This window comes from Symphodus melops, assembly GCF_947650265.1.
Source record: "Symphodus melops genome assembly, chromosome: 18".
Lineage (NCBI taxonomy): Eukaryota > Metazoa > Chordata > Actinopteri > Labriformes > Labridae > Symphodus > Symphodus melops.
In genome coordinates this window covers 12,392,147-12,407,957 of record NC_136708.1, presented here as the reverse complement: position 1 = coordinate 12,407,957, position 15,811 = coordinate 12,392,147, and the positions used below count along the sequence as shown (strand labels likewise).

Here is a 15,811-nt window from a genome sequence, read left to right as displayed (position 1 = left end):
TATATTTGAATCAGGATCACTTCTCTTATATTTTCCGTGCATTAGAACAAAAACACAAACTTTTTTGATTTATTTTTTGGGGAAGAATCTGCTTCTGTCTGTAGTTCCCACTTCAAAAACCTTATTTTTATCATCTATTGATTGCTTACCTCGTTTGCCCCTTTCTTCTCTCAAAATATAAATATATGGTGTATAGTGTTGATATAATCACTTATAGAGAATCAGACTAACAACGCACATTAAGTATTACAAATATATATAAACAATATTTTGTTGCTAGTATGAAATAGATGCCAACTGTTGAGAGTAGTTGGTGGCAAAATTCAAATACAACACTGCAACAGCAACTGTGTGGTATCGAATATTCCCTGACTAGATAAACAACCAACTCCACACATGAATAATTCATTACTTGGTTGAAAGAAGTCCAGAACAATTTTCTCAAAAAGCTGCTTTTTATTTAATTGGTGTAACACAATAATAGGACACCAATGCCAGCAACCATACATATGTATGTCATGATTGTGTTTATTCTAGCGTTCATTTCCACATGCCAGAAAAACATAATGTGACACAGGATTGTGTTTTATTCGAGTTATATGATGAATTAAGCAACATTGGTTTGAAAACAGTGATGCTTAGTTAAGTTTAATATTTGACTTCAGTTTTATGTTTTAAGATTGAAATGTACGAAAACCTGTTTAGCTTTTGAAAAATGCGTACAGTGGTTTTATCAAGTGTGATGAGATTAAAGCAGTCATTAGTTCAATTGTAAACTTCTAGGCCTAAAGTATTTGGAGCTTTCATTGCATTGTATGCACCACTGATACCAGATATGAGTTATCAAACAGAAAATTCACACAGTGCTTAGTCAAGCAGACAATTATACATGATCTACATCGTGTTCGCCATCTTGCAATCAAAAGTAGCTGACAAAAATAGTTCATACAGGCAGTTATCTTTAGACAGTAATGACTACAGTAACATATTATTGATAAATAGGAATGACAGTAGACAGTGATCAATGATATGACCGTGGGTGGAACAGCTTGAAAGAAAACCTGAAGGAGTAGTGATGTGGTCAGTTAGTAGCCCAGAGATGTGCAAACTGTGCCCGAAAGTGTCGGACGTCCGTAGAAGAACCTGAGAAAGTCAAGAGTGTGTGTCTTTGTGTTTGTGCTAGCAGCACTACCTGTTGAAAAAACATAAACCAGTGTAAAGATATGTTACTGTTCTGCAAGACTACTAGATACAAAAATACAACTCTGCATAACTTGCTCTTTCTGTGATGGTTATAACTAAATACGACGAGACATGATTGTAAAATAAAGCATAAAAACTGTTCACAAAATAATTGTGCATTATTGTAAAATTCGTAGTCACTCTCAATCCGAAGCAAATTTAAAAAAAAAAATCGACAAGCACTCACAGAGCTCACCCAAAATTTCCAAGACAAAACACTTTTGCCATACGACGTTCCACTGACCTTCACTACTCTACCTCTATCCATTTTGACGACTTATCTATGGGCTGACGATGCAGGAATCAACAATTTTCTATCATTACATTGTTTACTTTGCACACTATATTGTACAGTAGCAATGCTTATCCGTAATACATTCCTCACTTTGTCAAACTACTTTTCAAATATTCTATCATCATCTAGAGTCGGTGTAATTGGTGTAATATCTTCCCCAGCATCTTTTAAAAAAAACAAAAAAAAAAACAATCAAGTAATAACTTGATTACGACAAGCATATAAGAACTGTCAATAAAATTAAAATTAAATACCCAATATTGGCGACACTATCCTGTGCCAAATGTATTCATGTGGAATAGTGCTGGTGGTACTTTATCCACCTGTTGCAAACCTGTGCATTACCGTATCATTAGAATAGTAAATAACTGTATTTTTAAAACGATAGTAACCCATGATGGTTGAATAATGTAAAATAAAAAGGCTAAGCAAGTAGCAGGAACGTCTCTATAAAAAGTTATTTCATCATTGTCTCAGCACTGATATCAGCCCGTTATGAGAAAAGTTCCTTGAAGAGTGCAGAAACCATTAGAATCCCGCTACTGGTTTGCAGTTACTCAGGACATCCTCAAGGTGGCAGTAATAAAACACATGAAGAACTGGAATGATAAGTCATGACTTGGCAGTGAGTGGCTGGCTTGTGATGCCCAATAATGTTTCAGTAAGTATGTGTATACATGAGCGTGCTTGTGCCAGTGGTGGTGCGCACGCCAAATGCCGTGTACACATCTGTGCTGGTTTTGAGCATCTGCTCACTGCATACAAACGCACACAGTTAGCAAACGAGGCAGGTGAGGTCCATCAAGTTCACACAGGCTCCTGTATGGTCAGATCCCCCTCAGCGAAGAAGGCTCTTGCAGGACTAAACACTGGTCATAAGGCCTCCTGCCCGCTTCTAGCAGTCAATGTTTCTTTGCATTGTTTATCGTCCTTAATCAACATTTAACAACCTAAAAGCAGCAAATATACTCCATCAGTTCATGGGGGGATAGGTTTTGTGCATTTTTCAGAGGGTGAGAGTTTGGTGTCTCTGTTCTTGACATTATCTTGACCGCCTTTTCTCATTCCATGAGTTTTGTTCAATGACTTTAAAACGTTTTTGCACCCTTGGTGTTTTCCATGGTTTGTACAAAGACAGAATCACAAAGCTTTTTTTCGACACTGATTAAACAGAAAAATGTCTTCTTAAGTCAAAGGAAAAGCAATCAATTCAAATGGATCCACATAGCAGCTTTAACAAAACCCCTTCACACTTGATCTAATGTACTTCTCCAGAGTTCAAAGAACCAGTAATGTACACCTGTTATTACCAATGGGAGTAAAAAAATGCATTTTCAGCTATGTGCCTTTAACGGCGGGGGTCAACACATTGCACTTTGAAATTTGGAATACATTTGTGACTATGAGCTTCTTCGGCCTGGCCACAAATTAAGCTTCAGGTCAGCTGGTCAAATTTACGATGCCATTTTCAATAAAACAAGTTGGGTTAAAAAAGGGCTCATTGGGGCCATCACGGCACAACTAAGCTTCCTGAGAAACAACATGAAGCTGATACGAAGCCTTGTCTTGGTGGCATCACGTCATGTTGTAGCAATGAGTCTATGTAGCAGCATATTTGCAGAGAAGAATGAAGGACAGCTGGACATATGTGCAAAGCCGCTGCAGATACAACAAGAGATTCAAAGAAACATTTACTAAATATTGAATTGAAGTTCGTCTTACTCATTTCTACACCTTCCATTTCACTTTGACGATAAAGAGTCATTTGTGGGTCAGTGTTGAACAAGCTTTGATTTAAGACTGTTTAAACAATGAATCATGAAAAACACCAAGGTAGCGGGTGGGGGGGGTGGGGGGGGGGGCTGTGAATGCTTCTTATATACACTGCATGGGATGACGGAGGGTGAAGGAGGACTATCAGGCGCTCCTTTCCTCCATGGTGGGCTTGTTGCTGGGGATGGGCTGGGCCGCGTACACACTTCGGAGGCTGTCCACGCTCTGAAAATATGGGTGGCTCAGTGCTGCGAAGGCCGATATCCTCCTGGAAGGGTTAAAGGCGAGGAATTGCTACAAAGAAGAGAAAAGAAGATTAAGTATTAAATAAAGAAGTTGTACTGTAAATGCAGTGTTGTGATTCAAAAGAATGCATGAGAACAGAAAAAGAAGAAGCATGGAGCAATTTATTTATACAGGCTCAAAATACACACCATTAGGAGGGCGCGTCCCTGCTCATCCATGTCTGGCACCAAGTCCTCTATTGGCTTAGGGGGCCGGGGGGTGAAGGCACTCTGTGGTAGGGCCACTTCCTGGGGCCAGTCTTCTGCTGAAGGTACCCCGACGACACTGTGGGCAGATAACAACCCTAAGTGCCTTCACCAGCACCAATGGCCAGTGTTCGTTCCCTGCTTCTCTGTTTAAAGCTTAGTTGAAGAAATTTGAAGCGTTTTAAATCCCAAAATGTAACAGGACTGACTTTCCACCCACTGATTGAAATAAAAAATTGATCACTGTCCAGCTCCAATTCAGTGCAGAACAATTTGCAGATGCTGTTCTATGAAAAAATGAAGGATGCACTAATGTTGAATCTATATTGGCCAACATCAGGCCTGTTAGCAGGCATTAGCCCCTTGTCAAATATGTGTGATGCACTGAAGTCAGATGATGATTTTCATCTGTTACGTTACATCAATTTTAAGCAGGAAAGCTCATACAGCACCCAGAGGTTTTTTTTTATTGGGCAGAAGAAGTCACCTGTTCGACACACTGATTTGTTTTCACGATCAAACATGAAAACGTTTGAGTCTGACACTACCTCAAGCATAGACCTGCGACGGTCAGTTTTTAAGACGCCTTTGTCATGACACTTCAAGAGTGGGGACAACAACACAAAAACATCTACAATTCAGGATCTGTGACATAGAAGCAGGTAAATAACACTCACTCAAATATCTTTCCCAGCTGATCAACATCAGAGTTTCCTCGAAAAAGTGGTCTGAAAAAAACAACAAAAAAACAGTTTAATTCATTTTCATTAACATTCATGTGTTCAAGCCTTCTTCTATAGATCGACACAAAACAAGGAAGATGTAAAAGTAAAGTGAAAATGCATTCATTATTTCCTCACTAATATTGTTCATGTCTTCACCCTGATGCTCACATGCCACGGAGCACATGTACTGAATCGTATATGAACGTTTTGCTCGAAGAAAAGAGGAATGTGTGACTCTGATGTGAGTGTTTGAAGAGGACACACTTGCAGCTCCTTCTCATAAGAGGATTGTGGAGCTGCGTTGGTAGCGTCTGCCGATGACGGGAGGTGGAGGGGACGGATGAAAGGAGGGAGGAAAGCAGTGGTGGTTCCTGCGGCTTCGGATGGCCGTGGGCGGCCATGCCTGTGCTGGCACCCGCACAAATTCCAGTAGTCATCATCGGCACAAGGCCGCCGCACAGCACAGAAAACAGCTTTTTAACCCGTATGTTTTTTTTTTTTTTTTTTTTCTTCGCTTGTGTAGGAAAGTAGGAGTGAGAGGCGTGTGCAAGAAAGTGTTTGGGAACTGGACTTTTTCTGCTGAAGATCCTCTGAATGGAAACAAGGAGATGCTGCGATGAGAGTTAAAGATGCCATGAGCGGATTTATTCTAAATGTTTTCCTTCCAAGCTAAAAATATTAAATGTTGAAGGGTGGAAGAAAAAGATTTACTTTATTGATCCCCGAAGGGAAATCAGGTTTTTACACTGAAATCATGCAACACACACACACGGGTTGATATGTACAGTAGATGTGCACAAACAGGATCCTATGGACATGTACATATGGAGAGATGTCCGAGTGAGGGCAAATGGAAGTTTAAAGTGTTTTGTTATTAAACTATTTGAAGATGATCAGTCGCCAGTAGATGTCAATGTTAGACAGGATAATGTCACAGAGGTGTGCTTGTGTTTGCTCTGTTTCCAGGCCTAAACACAGTTTAAGTGCTGCCCTCTTAACTGAAGTCAGCAGACTGGCCGGCCACCATGTGCTCCCTGTGTTTTCCCACTTGCAGGAAGCTTTGCATAGCTCAACACCCACACTTTCCTATGGACTGAAACATGGGAAATTAGTCACACAGGGGGTTTTTTCTCTCACAATTTTACTGTGATAGCAAACCCTCTCTCACAAACTTCAGTTCTGAAGTGAAACCAAAATACAGACCTTTTTTTTTTCTCGTGATTATTCACAACCAGTATCCAAAACCTCTGCATTAAAGTTCCGACTTTGAAAGAGTATATCACAGCCCTGGTGCAGGTCTTTAGGGGTGAAGCTCTGTGCTGAAGTTTTGAAAGCCATTTAAGATCAGATCAAACCAGTTCTGACTGTTGCAAAAGAAGGAGAAGAAGAAGAGAGAGAGAGAGAAAAAAAAAATCACCTACAGCAAAGTCCTCGTGCCAAAACAAGTAGGGCTGATAATTCCAAGAGGTCCATTTTTAAACCTGGAGTGGTTTGTTGGTTTGTTTGAGGGGGGAAAACCGGATTCACACAGTCGGCCACTGGCATGCACAAATGCTAATGTACGCAAACTAAAAAAAAAGCAAGGCTGTATAAATGTGCACAAACGCATTAAAGAGTTTCCTACATTGAGATTTGCATGTGCACAAATGTATGCACACACACATACAGACGGGTGGTAGTGGGGAAAGAAAGACAGGGTTGGGACAGGCAGCTGAGTCATGTTTCCCTTAGTGCCTACCCTGTCCCTCATTCCACTGAGACAACCTCTGGAATGTGTGTGTGCGTGTTTGCACGTGAGAACGTCAGTCTGCTGGGAAACAGAGAGACAGAGAGAGAGAGAGAGACAGAGAGAGAGAGAGAGAGAGAGAGAGAGAGAGAGAGAGACTCTGAAGTGTGTTTTAGTTTGGCACCTTCAGTTTGAACTGCAAAGACATAAGTGTGCGTCAAGTTTAGATCGTCTCCTCGTGCACATGCGTGTGTGTGTGTTGGAGGATTTATCAAATCGAGTTGCGAACTGTGAGAAAGTCCACGCAGGTGTGGGGCCTTTTTCCCGCAGCGTTAACGCAACACGAACAACCTTTTCGTTAGGAGCAATGTCAACAAGCACGCTCTCTCTCTTTCCCCATTCACTCGAAACGTGACTCACCCCGACACCATCCCAGTCATGCAGATGCAGACTTGCATGATATTTGCTCAAATTCCTTTGGTGACAAGTTCCCAACCATCCTGGCTGCAGTAGATACTCATTATGTGTGTGTGTTTTTTTTTTTTTACAGTGCTGGTTTGATGATGAAAGTTGAGAGCGGGGAGGAAGGTGCTTGGAGGGGGAATACCTTTGAAGTTTTTATGAGTCATAAGAAAAAAAAAAGTATTGAGTTGGATTTGCACTTTACTGACCTGCAGCATGAGGTGAAAGGATGAACTGGGGTTGTCCCTGACGTGAGGCAAACAGATGTATCCTCTGTGTACAGATGACATTTTGTACTCATGCAGTTAAGATACGAGCTATTCTCTAAAGTACTTAAACCACTAGCGGGCATGTCTGGATTATTGTACCTGAGCTGTCAACGATTATAATCTCCAATTCAACAGAACTGCAAACCAATAAACAACGTTTTCTCCTCGCCTCTTGTTCGGCAGTTTCCTTCGATCACGCTTTCTCCTGCTTTCTTTCACCGCTTCTCCCAGGTGCCCTTTAATCTCTAACAGGTGGCCTTTTAAAAAGCCACCTTAATCACCTGCAGAGAGTAAGCGAGAGAAAGAGAGAGAGAGAGTGCGTTCTGTTCATAGCCATCAAAGGGCTCTGCTTCGCTTTCCGCCTCAAGGCAAAGTTGGACAGGTGCCAGATTGTGAAAAGACACACACAGACACACACCAAAGCTTTTTACAGCTTATTGTGTCAGGGTGAGAGAAGTACCCTAACCTAGATGACAACACACAGACACACACACACACACACGCACACACTGCTAAGTGCTATCAGACAAGGATTGTCAGCCTCACATTGTGCCTGCTCTTTTAAAGGAGCACTGTACGGAAAGGACCGGAGAGTGGCACAGTCCTGAAATGTGCGTTAACTTTGTACAATTTAACCACAGTGAGTCTGGACTGAGGATTTGTGTGTTAGTGAAAACATGTACTCTATAACAAGCGGGCTTTCTAATATCCAAACTTCACTGGAACGCTGTTGAAACCATTTTGACTCAACTGTGAGGCCTATAATCATAACTGCAATATAGCTGAGCACCACTTGTTTTCACTTGCACTTGTTTGTAGGCTAATACAGATGGGATATAAATCTTTTTGAGAGGTCACGGCGAACAGTCACAATCTGTGAAGTGCCCAATTGTACAAGCTGAATTTAACAACAGAGACACGTTGACATTACAGTCAAAAAGCAAAAGAAACGCAGCAAATCTACACAATGTAGCAAAATAAAGCTTATTTATGATATGAAAATGTCTTTGACCTATTACTACCGACTAACATTTCACCATTACGGTTACAAATATTTGGTTTACTTGCTAATTAATCTCTTCTTAGTTTAGAATGCAAGATTCAAAAGGTAAAATTAGTCTAACAAAAGACATGATGAGCACCTGAGAGCTCCGACTGAAACCATTGGTAACACCTTTTAAGGATATCAACCCTCTGACACTGTTAGTAAAAAAGACCTCTTTACAACAGCTGACAGAGACACAAGATGTAGAACAGAATGTGTGGTATGATGACAATTATCCCCTACATATCACAGCTAATAATGAACGACTGTAATGGGTTATTACTGGTTTTGTTTGAAGTGCCAAGATTATCAAAAGCCCCTGTTACAAAGTTCATTCGTCATTACGTCTTTTTACATTCATAGTGATTCTGTAAAAGCGTAATCTTGATGTTCTAGCCGGTAAATTAACGTCATTGCAGGATCCCAACGTGTCGAGAAAAAGCATGAGCTTCACATACACACCATCTGACATGTGCACACACACAGCCAGCGCTGCTCACTCTGCACTGGCTCAGCTGATCCTGTCTTGCCCCTGTAAGGTCATCTGTTACCACCCGGCATCCACGGTGAAGGGATGTCCATACCGTGCATTGAACGAGCAGCATGAATTGTGCTATAGTGACCCGCCTTGTTAGCGTGTCCTTATGTATGTGAAATATTTAAAGAAGAACTGCAAATTTAAGCCAATGTATCATTAAGCCGTAAACATTGTTGCCAAGTTGCCAATGTCATGAAATTTAAGGACTTTCAGCTTTTAGCTAGAAAATGAACGCAATCTTCGATTTCCAATTGTTGTTCACACAAAAGGCTCGATATGAAGACATTCTGACAATTCTTTTTTTGAAATGCTTGACAGGATTAAATCACTTAATCGATATACAGTAGTAGCAGAAGATTGATCATGAAAGAAAATGTACATTTCATCCCACACTATAAAAAGTGGTCAGTTTCTGACATTGACTCACGCTGTTTAAAAGGACAAAGTGAGGAAAGATTCAACCACACTGGATGGGTTACAGTGAAGGAGAGCCTTCACCCTGTGTCACCTCTGTGTCACCACAGCCTTTATATTGCCCCCCGTGTTCCCTGTGCAGAGCACGGGTCGTGGTGTGCGGCTCTGCATGTTGGGGTTGGAGGACGGTTGGGGAAGGAAGCATAAATTACAGGCAGGGCAGCTCCTCCTGGCACTCTGCCCTACCTCAGAGAGACTGTTCTTATCTGCTCCAAAGCACACCACTACAGGCTGGCACGGCCCCAGTTCACTGATCATTACAAGACACTTATATGCACCATGGCACATATGCATTGATATTAGAGGAAGGCAGTTTTAGCTGTTTTTTCTTTTCTTTTTTTTTTTGAGAAATGGTCCGTTATTAGCTTGGCTCTCCAGTGTGTGAAGTTCGTTAAACCACAAACTGACAAATACCTCCACCAAGAAGCAGAATCTAGATGTGTATGCTGCAACCACAGCAGGCACCCTGTCATTACTGTAATGGGTTGATAAGCTAACTGAAATGTGATTGCTCACAAAGCATCTACCAGGTGTTGTGTGAGAAGAAGTTTAAGAAACACCCAAATAACTGATTCTTCATAGATGGCTGCTGATTTTTTTCTGAGAAGCATTTCCCCCCCAAAAAAACATAAAATGAAAAGAACACCTACACTGAAATGCAAAAGCAACAGTCTGTTAACCATGTGCTACATCCTCCAACTTTGTAAAACATTTCAACAATAGATCAGGGACATCTGATCCAACAACAGGTTTTGTAGCAGTATTCAAAAGGTAGAAATAAGTGATAATGAACAAGAATAGGCTTTTAGTGACACTTGCTAAATATAATATGTTCTATCTGAAAATATGCAAAGTCACAAGCATGTGAATGTGTGTTTACAGTCAGGGCTACATCCCTGTAGGTCCCTGATCCTTATCGGCTCCTCTAACAGTTAATGTGGTAAAGCCATCAGTAAAGGGTGGACGACTTTTATTGCACGACTTGTAAAAAGCTCCTGCGATTGGTCAAGTGGCCTGAAAAGGGTGAGAAGTGTACATCCCAGAGTTAAAAGAAAGCATCAACAGGAAAAACAGACTCAGAATTCTGTTTTTAAAAAATGTACGTCTTCAATTCCCTTAAGCTTTGGACAAGTTGCTCTGGCATCTAAAGGGAGTGAAATGAGCTTCAGGTTCAGTTTAGTGAACTTTTCTAACCCCAATAATAAAACCTAACTAATGGTCAGTAGCTGTCATATTGAGCTAAAAATATTATATCAATATAGCAACTAAAACTAAAAATTTCTGCTGATGCAGGTCAGTGAGTATGTGACTGTTTTCTTGTAAACATGCTACACCATAATTGTCAGTTGCTGAGGTGCAAAGTGTAGTGCAATCGAACGCAGCAGTGAACGAGGAGGGTACAACCATGGATGAATGAGGGATTATTCCAATGAGATAAATCATGATACAGATACAATTTTTATCCCAGAGTCTTCACTGAACAAAATTAAACACTGACTTACCACAGGACATTTACATAAAGTGAGACAAATAGTGCAATGTGTGTGTGTGTGTGTGTGTGTGTGTGTGCGCTAGATATTTTTATTACTATGATAAATTTATTTATAATTTTATCTTAGATTATTTGCCCACATTTGGGCGGTATTTTAGGACAGAAACAAACAGTTCTGATTTTGTGTTCATGGACGGATGTTTCCAGGGTCCGAAAAAATAAATGAGGTGAGCTGAGCAAAGGACTGTTTAAGAAACGGTGTAACCTCACTGCACCATAGTGAAAAAAAGTGCCAACACAAAAATGGCAAGAAGCATGACGAGGGAGCTGCTTACAGATTGACGGTTTCTGCGATGGACTGTAACAACGTTTCAAGTCAGTGAACATGTGGGATTAGGTTCCCTTTTCTGTCCGAGGCAGAATCTGAAATTCTTTGCACAAGCCCTTATACAAAACAAGTCATGATAGAAGTATAGGTAAGAAAAAATAGAATACTTGTGTAAAAAATGTTAAATATATATACACAGGACAAGATGAGACAAGTGAGAGTAAAAAAAAGGACTTGAAAGCAAAACCTACAAATTCCAAATACATACTCTAACAGAGCTGAAACTCCCAGCAAATTCAGTTGAAAAGGAAAGTTCGGTTTTGATCTGCAGCTCTCACCTTCTCCTGAACATCTCAGCAAAGATGCAGCCGACGCTCCACAGGTCCACTGGTGTTGCATAACTGGACTGGAGCAGCACCTCGGGCGCTCTGTACCACAATGTCACCACCTACAACAAACACGGAATCCATTAAGAAATGAGCTCACACAAAAAAACCCACACGTGGACGAAATGACAGCCAATGTCTTACATGTAGTTAACCTGCAAGAACAAACGACCAGACAATCAGGGCTCACCAAGACACTGACGCACAGTAAACAAATCAAACTCATGTCATGCATTGATAACAATCTGTGCAATTTTAAATAAATGATGGTTTCAAAATGTGTCCCTGTTAACTCCATCAGGAGCTCTGAGTGTGCGAGTATTCATAACCTGCAGGAAAGCAGCAGCATTGTTAACAGCTGCAGTAGTGAAAGCCTCCAGACAAAACTCAGTGACCCTTAGTAAGACGGTGGACTGGTTCCAGGTGCTTTCCTAAACTCCAGATATTTCCAACAGCTTTTGGCTGCAGTTCTCCCCACAGGCACTGCAGAGTGCTTATCGGGTCCTCAGAGTCTGATGCAAATGTTAGTAAGCAAAAAGGAGAGGGCTGTAAGTTAGATACCGGTATCTTTATGAACTGGTTAATACTCTGAGTGGGAGTACTTGGAAATGATATGCTGAGCTTTTCGATGTGGTTCACGTGACTCTACTGGCTGTAATATGAGAGCAGTGAAGAAGAGTGCACTCTAGTTGACTGTCCCCAAATTCTTGTTCTACCGCTGCCATGAGATTGACGAGTGTGGTTCATAAATATCTGGAGGTTTTAAAGCCTAACTCCTCAGAGTCCCCCGAGGATGTTTGTAGTGTCATCATCAGGTCTACATTTCCATTGTTTTCTGTTTTGCCCAAAGAATGAATGAGTGCTAAGTAAATGTCAAGAAAAATGTTAGCATTGTAGCTCGGAACCGAAATAATGCAACATGTTGTTGGCCAAACGTCTATATGACAGTTTAGCGACTCTGAGCATAAGCATGTTAAAAGTAGCATTTAGCTATGTTTCAGTGTCACACAGCCCTGGAAACCTTCAAAATGACCAAACTTTACCCCGAGCTGGAAGTTCTTAATCAAAGCAGTCAACAGAGACTGATAAGAGGAATAAAAAGTTCAGTCACATTTTTTCCTCTAAACTGAATGACACTATTAATAGAGCCGGGGGCAGCTCTTTGCAGATGTGTGATACTTTCTCATCTCCTGCTTCCTGCTTTAGTGGAAATATAAAGGAAGTTGAGGCTAGTTGGCTGAGATGTGTCAGCTGAGCAACGTGACCAGAAGTGAGACATGTACAGAGAATGAACAGGCTGACTGTTTCGGTCATTGAAAACTTTTTAGAACAGAGAAACCTCAGAGAACATCATGAATGGAAGAAGCACAGCTGCTGATATAGTCAGGCACCAAATGTCGTGTCAGGGCTGCAATTCTGTTATTTTTTCTCGGATGTATTATTAAATATTTTAACTGTGGCATTTCGTGACTTCATTGTACTGCAGACTTTGCAGCTCTGCAGAGTCAATAGTCAGGGCTTGTATGAATATACACACGGAGCCTTCTAGGAAGAACCACAGACCTAGAGCTCGTGGTACATCCGCCTCATATGATTCAGGGTTATTCGAAAAACCTGCCCACAACTACAGATTAAGGCACATATAGTCACACATGCATGCACTGGCGGAAGAATGATGGTTTAAAGGTATATCACAAACTGAAATAACTGCATGACTAAATGAAACTTCAGGAACTTATTCCTGTATCAAGTGAAAAGTTGTTTCGTGCTTTCTTCGCATAATTGGAAAAGACTCAAACTTTTTTTTTGTTGTCAATGAATTTAAAAAGATATCAAAACACAAAACACGAGTCAACCTTTGGGGACTTTTTGTACTTCCCTACTTTGTCTGTGTCACAAAATCCAGAGCCCGCTGGTTTCTATTCATGGCAGTTATATATACTTTCATTTTTCATAGGTTACATCATTTTTTAAAACCACATGCTTAATGTGGATACAATCTTAGACTTGTTAGGGACAGCTTTAGATAAATAAAGATGTAATGTATTTAGTACCTGCAACATGAGGAAACCATGCCCCATGTTCATTAGAGTAAACAAAGGTGTCATTCCAGTGCAACAAGCCTTGATCCCTTCTCTGTATTAGTTTGTGGAAAAGGTTTTGACCTCAAAAGAAAAACATTTGTCAGAAACTGGCTAAACAGGCGACACTTTAACTGACAAAAAGGTTCAACCATTGAACCATCATTTTCAAGACTACTAAGTTACTCTCTATTTTGCTTAATGTCACAAATAATAGATCTCAAATTTAAAAGGTACAGGCTGCTTACTTTCATTTCCTTAAAATCAGTCTGCCGTCAGCGCTTCATGTCACTCAGCAGTCCTGACTCCTTTCTCCATCCTGCTGCCTGCACTCACTCCCATGTTTTAGCCTGTAATATCTAATATTGATCACACACACAGCTTCATACCGTCTCAGTATCAAGTGAGTGTCAACTCTGTTCTACTAAATGTCTCGTACCTAGTAATTGTTTTCATGGACATGGTTACACCAACATAGACCGTTCATCATAGGCAAAAAGACATTCCCCAACTGCAATGTTTTCCTGTTGATATTTTTTTCTGTCCTTTCCCTTCCTCTTCTTCTAAACCACATTTGCATTCCTTCTTCCTTAAGTCTTCCCTTTCTCACCCTTCTTATTCTCTGTTCTGCTTAACATATCCCTTTATTACACACTCCCGTTCTCTCTCCTGTGTGCAGGCTGAATGGAAACAGAGATTCGGACACATTCAGAACAATCAGGTACAGAGAACGCTCATCAGGCCTAAACGGTGCAATGGGTCGGCTGCTTTGCATTTTCAATCTGTCTCTATGCCTATCTCACACCCTTCTTCTCTTCCGCATGGTAACAGAAAAGCCAGAGGAGGTCAGATAAAGCAGATGGAGAAGAAAAAGAAAAAACAGTGTGTGAGGCTGACTCCAGATTAAAGGACAACATTCTAAGAATTCCTCTCCACTGAGAGCATCCTCCCCCTCACCACCACCATTCTCCTCCTCCTACTCAACGCTGCTCTCTGCTCCCCACTCCGCTTCATGGAGGAAATGGCTTCCTGTGCCCCAGAGGACCTCCAGACCTCCTGGGCCGGACCTCCAAGACTGTCTGACTTGCAACATCCGGACCTGTGCCACCAGCACGCTGTGCATGCACAGCGGAGGAGAATGACAATAGGGGAGCATGCATGTGAGCGTGGGGGCGTTTGGGTTGCGTTATGTGCAAGTACTCGCACGTGACTAAGTGAGCACCTGCGTTTGCCAGTATTCACGTGCTGCATTGCCGAGAGCTTTCCAAGTGTATGTGTGTCTGCAAATGTATGCATGATATCTTCAGCATGTGTTTCATGTTGAAAGGATAATTCTGTTTTATCCTACCTGGGTCTTGTTTATTCATGCTGGCAATCATTTCTTGTGCATAGTGAAGAAAGTTAAAGATATCTTGAGGAGTTTTGGATGATGAGCAACAGCGGGTCGCCGTTTTGCTTTGATTTTTTGCACAGACATTTTTCTCATTGAGCATTTGTAACAGGAGTGACTGCTTTCCTTTTTAAGCGAAGTGGTTAAGTCAAACAGGTTTACGTAAGACTTCAACATTTTTGGATATGTGCTTGTGTGTTTTGTTAAGAGTATCACAATAAGGTCTGAACCACTTAAAAATTTGCCCATGTGATATGAAGCAACTAAAAGGATAATGTTAGCCAAGCTTCAAGTAAAAACTGGAAACATGTAAAACAGCTAGCCTCGCTCCCTTCCTTCTTTCAAAAATGTAACAAAGATCAACTTTATTAACAAATTAGAGCGATCTCAGATGTTAATGAAGTCCTATTTACCAGTCTGCATTTTCCCCTCTTTGTCTTCCCTTTCCACCTTAACCTCTCCCACACATGTGCCTGTGACCGCTTCAGTGACAAGCTGGTCTACTATTGTTTTTTTTCTGTTAGAATAATTCACTTTAAAACGTTTACTTTGCCCAAAGTAATGAGAGCATTCTCAAAGTAACTTCTCTGTTTTCCTCGATACTAGCAACAAGTTTAATGAGGACTCAGAAATCTGGTCTCAAACTAAAACATTACCAAGGTAAACTTTTTTTTTTTTCATAAACCAAATGAAGTTGCATCTTCGAAAATCGCCTTCCTCCCTCATCCCTATCAACTTCAGTTCCTACCTCTGTAACCAAGACACCAACATGTTCCTGTCCCACTCCATGTGCACTTCCCAAAGAGGACGTTTACAGTGACCTAATGTCATGAGGATGACGAAGGCCGGAACACAAGACTGCAGCGCCGGAGGGACTGGGGCTGATGGGACTTGGCCCGGGCCTGTATTTACATTCTCACTGAGGGGAAGCACAGGATGAAAGCGCAAAACTGCATATACAGACGCATAGAACCTACACACATACACACTCATAAGTACTGTGGATGCACCTGAGGCCAAATAAAGAGCATGATTGGAGTTTTAGCTTCAATTACTGATTTAAGTGCAGTTAAGTCTCTCAGGTAAAAGGCTGC

General features: G+C 41.1%; 1 protein-coding gene across 1 annotated transcript in view; it reads right to left on the bottom strand.

Annotated features, from left to right (window-relative positions):
* Nucleotides 1-436: 436 nt before the first annotated feature.
* Nucleotides 437-15,811, bottom strand: part of cdk6 (cyclin dependent kinase 6) — a 32,075-nt gene continuing 16,700 nt past the window's right edge. The window contains exons 4-7 of the mRNA XM_079367368.1: nt 11,199-11,308; nt 4,479-4,529; nt 3,745-3,880; nt 437-3,604 (exon numbers count right to left, since the gene is read on the bottom strand). Coding sequence (XP_079223494.1) covers nt 3,455-3,604; nt 3,745-3,880; nt 4,479-4,529; nt 11,199-11,308 — 447 coding nt within the window. The 3' untranslated portion in view covers nt 437-3,454. The remainder of the gene's footprint in view (nt 3,605-3,744; nt 3,881-4,478; nt 4,530-11,198; nt 11,309-15,811) is intronic.